Source organism: Vigna umbellata, chromosome 5, assembly GCF_029865625.1.
Source record: "Vigna umbellata cultivar VRB3 chromosome 5, Vumbellata_1.0, whole genome shotgun sequence".
Taxonomy (NCBI): Eukaryota; Viridiplantae; Streptophyta; class Magnoliopsida; order Fabales; family Fabaceae; genus Vigna; species Vigna umbellata.
This window is the reverse complement of record NC_142169.1, coordinates 5,518,562-5,526,876: the sequence shown is the minus strand read 5'-3', so window position 1 is coordinate 5,526,876 and position 8,315 is coordinate 5,518,562. Positions and strand designations below refer to the sequence as shown.

At 35.6% G+C, this 8,315-nt stretch overlaps 1 protein-coding gene and 2 pseudogenes across 2 annotated transcripts; all 3 read right to left on the bottom strand.

Moving 5' to 3' along the window:
• Window positions 1-829: 829 nt before the first annotated feature.
• On the bottom strand, window positions 830-4,940 carry LOC148197579 (uncharacterized; annotated as a pseudogene). Its single transcript, XR_015786747.1, has 10 exons — window positions 4,701-4,940; window positions 4,413-4,478; window positions 3,531-4,038; window positions 3,248-3,441; window positions 2,919-3,169; window positions 2,673-2,840; window positions 2,488-2,596; window positions 1,161-1,259; window positions 994-1,089; window positions 830-919 (listed from the first exon to the last, which is right to left on the bottom strand). The product of XR_015786747.1 is annotated as an uncharacterized LOC148197579 (transcript).
• An 86-nt stretch (window positions 4,941-5,026) lies between these two features.
• Window positions 5,027-6,438, bottom strand: LOC148197578 (uncharacterized). Its single transcript, XM_088091579.1, has one exon. The coding sequence runs from the start codon at window positions 6,424-6,426 to the stop codon at window positions 5,095-5,097; it is 1,332 nt and encodes a 443-aa protein (XP_087947705.1). The 5' UTR covers window positions 6,427-6,438; the 3' UTR covers window positions 5,027-5,094.
• LOC148197577 (uncharacterized) lies at window positions 6,349-8,271 on the bottom strand (annotated as a pseudogene).
• Between the last annotated feature and the right edge of the window lie 44 nt (window positions 8,272-8,315).

The following is an 8,315-nucleotide window of genomic DNA, read 5'->3' as shown; positions in this document are numbered from 1 at the left end:
AAAGTTGAGAAAGACTCTCACTCTTCTGAAACTTTGTTGTGACTTGCAAATGGTTTAAAGTTTGATGTTATATATTCTACAGGTTATGAAATCAATAATTGCATATTCTATACGAAGACTTTGGATGATAAAAGCACAAGAAGCTAAGTCATTCCAATTTTCCACATCCAAAGATTAAAATCCTATACATCGATCAATGAGATATTATGGCATAATAGAAGAGATATGCACTAGTACAAATATGGTTTTTATACCTATTTTTGAGTACACCACATTCCACATCCAAAGATTAAAAGCTTTTATACTTATTTTTGAGTAGGTATAAAAGCAAGGGTTATAAAAAGTTTACAATTTTTTATACCTAATCTTGAATTGGTGTAGAAAGTTTTACTTTTTATACCTGTTTTGTTCATAATAGGTATAAAAGTCTTATATTTACACCTGGTACTATGAGAGCAGGTATAAAAAGTCATCCTCGTTGCTAGAGAGAAAAATTTCTTTTTATACCTACTGGTGTTATAATAGATGTAAAAAACAAGACTTTTTATACTTGGTGTGGCTTTGACCGATGTAAAAAGTGACGTTATTTTTTTAAAAAACATTTTATTTGTATGTACTACTATCAATATTCAGACCTGCATAAGATTCAATTCCAAAATACAGTTTAAATAATCAATAACAAGTAAAATAATCAATATTGTTTTCACTAACACATCAAAATGTAATATTTACCTAACAAAGTTCCTAAATATATTTACCTAACTTAAGTACTTAACATATTACACATAAAATAGTTCATAAACTCAAATTGTAATATTGAAACATCCAATCATTTACAAATGGTTAAAAGAAATGTAGCCCATTGCTCCCGAACATCCTTTATGACATGTTGTTCCATTGGAGACGTGTCATCAAATATCTACACAATGAATAGTTTGAGTAAAGTTATAATATTAATGGCTTAAGATCTTAGTTATAAAATGTTCACGTTACCAATTTCCATGAGTCAATGACATTTGCGGATATAATTTTCTGCATGTGCCTCATGACATAATATCTGCACTCAAAGCTTCCCGGTTGACGTGAGCACTACAAGTTAAATTTATAAAGTGTCATAAAATTTATAATTGTATTTATAGTTTGAAAGATTAACTACTTACACTTGGTGCAATGAACTGCAACTTCTTTCTAGAGACGATATGTGTTCCCTGCAACCTTGAATATGCCTCAACCACGGTTTAATACCTATTTTGGTCCCTCTTTGTGTAGGGTCTGTTCAAAATTGTCCTCCTTTTTTTCAAAAGTTCACTAACATCCTACTTCTTGCAAAAACGATGCACGTTAGTCCTTTTTGCTTACGGCTTTAAAAAGACTAACGACACAGCTGCCCAGTTGGCAAAAAACTGATGAGTTGTACAGTTTTGGTTGTGGTGGCACTGTGACTTCATTATATGTGTTAAAATAAAATAATTTAAAATGATTTAAAATAATTTTAAGATTACCTAAAGCGATATTACATTTGGGGTAAAATAAACTCGCGATTTCGGGGCGATTTAGGGTTCAACAATCAGCTTTCAAAGAGCGTGGTTCGTTCGTGAGTGCTAGTGAGGTTAGTCTTCTTACTTATAGTCTGTGTTGGAAAGGGGTATGTTAAAAAAGTAGATTAAAAAATTGCAATTCACAGTGTTTCTCTTTTGATAGAATTAACAGTGTTGATTGTTGTTTGCTTTAATGGGAAATGTAGAAGCGTGAAAAGAGTAAAGATGGGGAAAACAAGACACGGACAAAAACAGAATTCCAGGAGATAATGAAAAATTTGGTGAGGACATCAGGATTCACTGGAATAGGAGCAAAGGAAGCAATCTTGTGCATTTTTGGTGTTCCATTGGCTGCTCTGTTGATAAAGCAGAAAGTGATGCCTGAAGCAGTTTGTGATGAATTTTTCATTCCAGGAGTAACTTCTGCGAACAGGAAGAACAACTTTGTGATGAAGTCATCCCTAACTCTAACCCTTTGCTTTTAAATTTGGGAACAACAGTAGCACGAATCTCCAAGACCCCTAACCTTTGCTTTTAGATTTGAGAACAAATGTAGCACGAATCACCAATAACCCTAACTTTGCTTTTAAATTTGGGAAAAACAACCATGAATCCCTTTGCTTTCAGGATGAATCAGCAATTCAATTTAACACGTCAACCAAAACTGTACAACTCATCAGTTTTTTGCCAGTTGGGCAGCTGTGCCGTTAGTCTTTTTAACACCGTAACCAAAAAGGACTAATGTGCATCGTTTTTGCGAGAAGTAGGATGTTAGTGAACTTTTGAAAAAAAGGAGGACAACTTTGAACAGACCCTACACAAAGAGGGATCAAAATAGGTATTAAACCCCTCAACCACTCTATAAAGTTAAATGTACATTGAAATGAGTCCTAAGGAACTTAGTAAAATCAGATATGTCTACACTATAAATAAATTATTAAAAACTTACAATATTAATGTATTTTTAATTGCCAAAGTGTGAGGTTTTTTTGTGCAATGAACATAAGAGAACTACAAGAAATTGTTGAGGAAGAATTAGTAACAATTGCCAGTGACCCCTGCAGATTCAAACAATAATAGTGTTAAATAACATTTACATATATAAAATTTTAGTAATAAAAATTATATACTTACTGTTGCAAATAAGGTGCTAAGTACACTTGCTTTTTTCCGTTTACAAAAGCCTCTAAGAGGTAGTTTTGGACCTCTTCACCTTTATTCCCAACTCCTTGAATGGCAACAGGGCCAATAAAACCATAAATGTGATCATTCTTCCTTTCAATGGTCAACTGATGTAAATACCTTAAACATTGAAAATGAATAATGTTAGAATAAAATATTGAATATATTTAAACTTCATAAATGTAGAAATTTACTTACAACAACCAAAGTTGTAGTATTGATATACATAACATATCAGTGCCAAAGAGAATTTCAAAAATATCCCTCTGACATATGACGAAAGAGAGCGAAGATGTCATGTTTGTGACTTCAGGAGGCATTTGTAACTCTATATGAGAAAGGGAGATCTTCACTGCCAACACACCAAGTTGTTCTAGAATTATTTGTTGTGGCGGTTGCGACGGTTGTTGCAGTGATTCATTCATATCGTCCTTCCCTTCTGCTTCAACCTGGTATACATATTTAAAAACTTACAAAATATTAATATTACTAATAAAAACAATAAAGTGCCTAATTAAAACAATTACCTTCTTTACAATTGCTCTTGATAATCTAAGGGGCCAAAGGATAAAATTTCTAGGGGCCTGTCCCACTGTCTGAACATCCTCAATAGGCACAAGGACTCGAGCTGTAGCATCTTGCACGTCTACAACCACCACTCTCATCATATCAGCTGTAATGGTTTCATGGTGTATAGTTGACTCCAATGTATACATTTTACCTAAGTTATCCAAATAATATTTGTAAAATATGTCAAAGAATATGATTCAACAAACAAGTACATCTAGACAATATAATAAGATAAATTACCTAAGGCCACCAAACACTGTAGGGCATCATCACTAAACAACTCGTAGTTTGCATCAATAGTGAGAGAAGCGTTTTGAGGAGAAACATCACAACTCTCCTTTGTGCTTATACAAAGATGAGAAGGTTGAGGGAGATTCCTAGGATGGCTTGAGGAGGAGGCTAATTTTGCTCGCACATCTGCTAACAATTGTGCCCGCATATCAGAGTACTCCTTCTTCAATTGTGCTCTCATATCACCGTACTCTTTCTTCATCTCGCTGATTTCCTCCCTCATTTCCTCCCTCATCTCCTGTCTAATTTCTTCTCTTATACCCTTGAGGACCTCCTCACTGACATGGGCTTTACTATGATGACTTGTTGGAGGACCCAAGAATTGAAGGATGCCAATAAATTTATCAACACCTTGAACACGTCCAGAATGCTCAGGATGACCAATGACAACTGCCAATATGTCCTCACGGCCCTCGGGATTGAATGTACCTTGTGTGCTCTGCTCGACCAACTCATCCTACAACCAAATATTTAAAGTTAAGTTAATCACATATGGGAGATCATATGTTGTTATTATATGGACTTACAATGCACCTAACTATGCTCGTGGTTTCCTCAGATGTGTACTCCCCAGATGGTCTTTAACAAGCTCTCTTCCATGTAACATGGCGTGGAAGACGAGTTATGGTACTCGTATCGGAGGATTAGAGGCAGATGCCTCTTTCATCATCTTTTGCTCCAATTTCTCATAACCCCCACGAGACAATATATGAGGGTGGATATTTTTCTTTGCTCTTGTGCAGCTCACCTCTTAGCCTAGTGTATAGATAATTAATTATGTTAGCAATATGTTAACATAAATAGTTAAACTATGATATAAAATGAATTTACCTGAAAGGCAGGATCTAATCGCTTCAACTTAAAGGCTTGCAGTGTTTCCTCATCAAGAAATTGATACTTTTCACAAGGGCTTTTATCAATTTTGGAACCATAAATATAATGATTTGTAAGCATAGTCTTGAAATTCTTCCATCTTTCCCCGACATATGAAATCCATTACGTCCTCAATAGATTAGTGTTTGGGACGTCATGTGTGACCTGTGCAATAAGAATGAATGACATGTTAAATATGAGTTATATATGTTAATGACACATTATATCAAAATTAAGATTTCATACCAGGATGCTCTGCCATATCTGGTTATTCACATTCTTTGGAACATGATCCCAATCATCACAAAGAATGGATGCCTTGCTTCTACCGAGCAAGGCCACATAACTAATGAATTTCGTGCTATTTTCTCCCAAGGGTTTACAGGTCTGCATATCAAAACGAATGGGAAGCCTATGATCAGCGTTGCGGGTGGCTACCAACTCTCTCAACCTTGCCCCAGACCTACCTTTTTTTTGGGGAGGCATATGAATGTCGTCCGCACCTTATGAAGGTGGGAGGTCACCAGATGGTGCGTTACTAGACATTTCCCTATATAAATCATTAAGTGTTAATAATAATTAATAGATAAAATAACAAAGCAAAATATATAATACATCTAAAATTTTAGTTTATACATTGTCAAGTTGCAATGTTCTCCCATAATCCTTCGTGGTGATCATCATGTATGGCATGGACGTCGTGTACTTCATTATCAACATTCAAGGTTGGCATATTTGATGAGAAAGATGGAGTTTCACTAATATCAAGAACGACTTCATCATTGTCATCAGTATAATGCATTGTTCTACCTTGGAGCACTACTGACCATCTATTGTCTTCGGGATCAGTGACATAAAACACTTGTTTTGCGTGAGACGCCATGATAAATGGCTCTTCAGTATAACCTTCCTTTTCTAGGTCAACCAATGTAAAACCTAGATCATCGGTCCTCACGCCAGTATTACCATCAACCCACTTACATTTAAAAACAGGTACTCTGAAACTTGTGTAATCTATCACCCAAATATCTTTAATTACACCAAAGTAGCACATCGATGCCATGACAGGATTTTTGTCCTTTGAACTCGAGAAATGCATTGACTCGGCCACAACCATTACTCCACTATTTTGAGTGGTGCTTTTTTCATCTTCTTTTTGTGTATGAAATGTGTAGTTATTTATATCATACCCACACCAACATATGACATCAAAGTTTGGCTCACTTGATAGCCAATTTAATGTATCAGAAGTTGTACGGTCGGCTTGAACTTGTTGTTTGAACCACTTTAAAAAGATTCTATTGTGTTCATTAAGGACCCACTTTTGAGGCCTTTCTGGATTATTTCTCTTAACTATATCTTTATGAGCACTTAAGTAGGGGATGACTTCTTTAGTGTTATTCAATATATACATATGTGCTCGTAGAATTTCAGCTCTATTCAGGGTGACAACTTTTGCACTTCTAGTACCCTTACCGACACCTCTTCCATGGTAATGAGACCTAGGTACCCCTATAGCTTCAACATATGATAAGTAGTCTATACAAAACTCGATAGCTTCCTCAGCAATATATCTTTCAACGATTGCTGCTTCAGGACGATATTGGTTATTTACATAACCTTTTAATATTTTCATGTATCGCTCAATAGGGTACATCCATTGTAAGAATATTGGACCACAAATTCTAATTTCTCTTACTAGATGAATAATTAAGTGGACCATAATATCAAAGAATGATGGAGGAAAATACATCTCCAACTGACACAATATGACCGCAACCTCATTTTCTAGTTGATCCAACTTCTCAATGTCAATAACTTTACTACATATTGCATTGAAAAAGAAGCACAATCTTGTTAATGTGTATCTAACATTCTTAGGCAATATGTCCCGAATAGCCACTAGTAGTAGTTGTTGCATCAATACATGACAATCATGAGATTTTAACCCAAGTAATTTATGATCTTTCATGGATACAACTCGTTTAAAATTAGAAGAGTAACCCAGTGGAACTTTCACACCTTGTAAAAATTCACAAAAACTCTTGTTTACACAATGTGTGACATGCTGGAGGCAAGTATATCCGCTTACCATGTGATATTGGAGTTAATTGTTCTCTTATACCTATTTCAACCAGGTCCAAGCGAGTATTGAGTCCATCTTTCATTTTCCCTTGAATATTGAGGAGCGTTCCGATAATACTATCACAAACATTTTTCTCTACATGCATAACATCTAAACAATGTCTGAGATCAAGTACCCTCCAATATGGGAGATCAAAGAAAATTTGACCTTTTCTTCCATATGTTGCTTGAAGTGCCTTTTTTTGTGTCTTTCCAAGAAGAACCCCAATGTCCTTCACACGCTCATATACTTGTGATCCACTTAAAGCCATTGGAGCTAATTCATTTTCTTGACACCCATCAAATGCTTTCTTTAATTTACGATATGGATGGTCTGTACTAAGAAACCTTCGATGTCCAAGGTATATTGTTTTCCTTCCATGTTGTAATTGACGATGACATGTGCCTTCTTCACATATAGGGCATGCTTTATGACCCTTAGTGCTATAGCCACTTAAATTATCATAAGCTGGAAAGTCATTGATAGTACAAAATACCATGGCATGCAACTTGAATGAATCACCATTGTTCCCATCAAACATATCAACATCTTCCTCCCATAACATCTTTAAATCTTCAACTAATGGGGCTAAATAAACATCAATGTCGTTTCTTGGTTGTCTTGGACCCGAGATCATCAAGGATAACATCACATATTTGCGTTTCATGCACAACCATGGAGGTAAATTGTAAATCACTAACATCACAGGCCACGAGCTATGTTTACTGCTCAAGTTTCCATATGGATTCATTCCATATGTAGCAAGTCCAAACCTAATGTTTCTTGAATCTTTACAGAAATTAGGGAACATGGAATCAAAATTCTTCCACTACATTGCATATGCTGGATGTCTCAAATTCCCATCTTTTATACGTCCATCTGCAAGCCATCTCGTGAGTTTTGCATCATTAGAGTTATTGAACAAGCATTTCAATCATGGAACAAGAGGAAGATACCGTAAGACTTTTGCAGGAGGACTCTTACTATCACATTCAGACTCACCCTCTTTTTGTTTGTATCGTGATAGCCCACATTGTGGACATTGATGTAACTTGGCAAACTTGCTCTTGTACAAAATACAATCATTTGGGCATGCATGAATTTTTTATACTCCATACCCATGGGACACAATATCTTCTTCGCATCATAATTGCGTGTTGGAAATGTGTTACCTTCAGGAAGCATGTCACTCAACAACTCAAGCAACTTTGTGAAGCTTTTATCAGTCCACCCATTTCTTGCCTTCACATTGAACAATTTTAACACAGCTGACAATCGAGTATACTTAGTGCATTCTGGATATAAAGGTTTTTCTGCGTCACTACACAAGTTGTCATACATATGAGCACGTTGGAAGGAATCATGTCCGACATCACATATCATGTCCTCTAACCGATCACCCATCTCTAAATCAACTTCTTCTACTTCTACTTAAGAGTCACTTACACTTGGCATGTCTATTAATTCACCATGCCATGTCCACTTTGTGTATCTCTTTAGGAATCCATCACATCGAACATGCTCTCGAATAACTTTAGTTGGTAGTTTTCACTCATTCAAACAATTAACACACGGACAGTAGAATCTTTCGTTATTGTCTGGAACATTCATCTTTGCAAATTCAGGAAATTGTTCTACTCCACTTTCATATTCATTTGTTGTACGTATCAAATTTATCCAACTCCGATCCATTGTTATCTGTGAAAGCAACCACCTTACAACAGTCAAAAGTATAA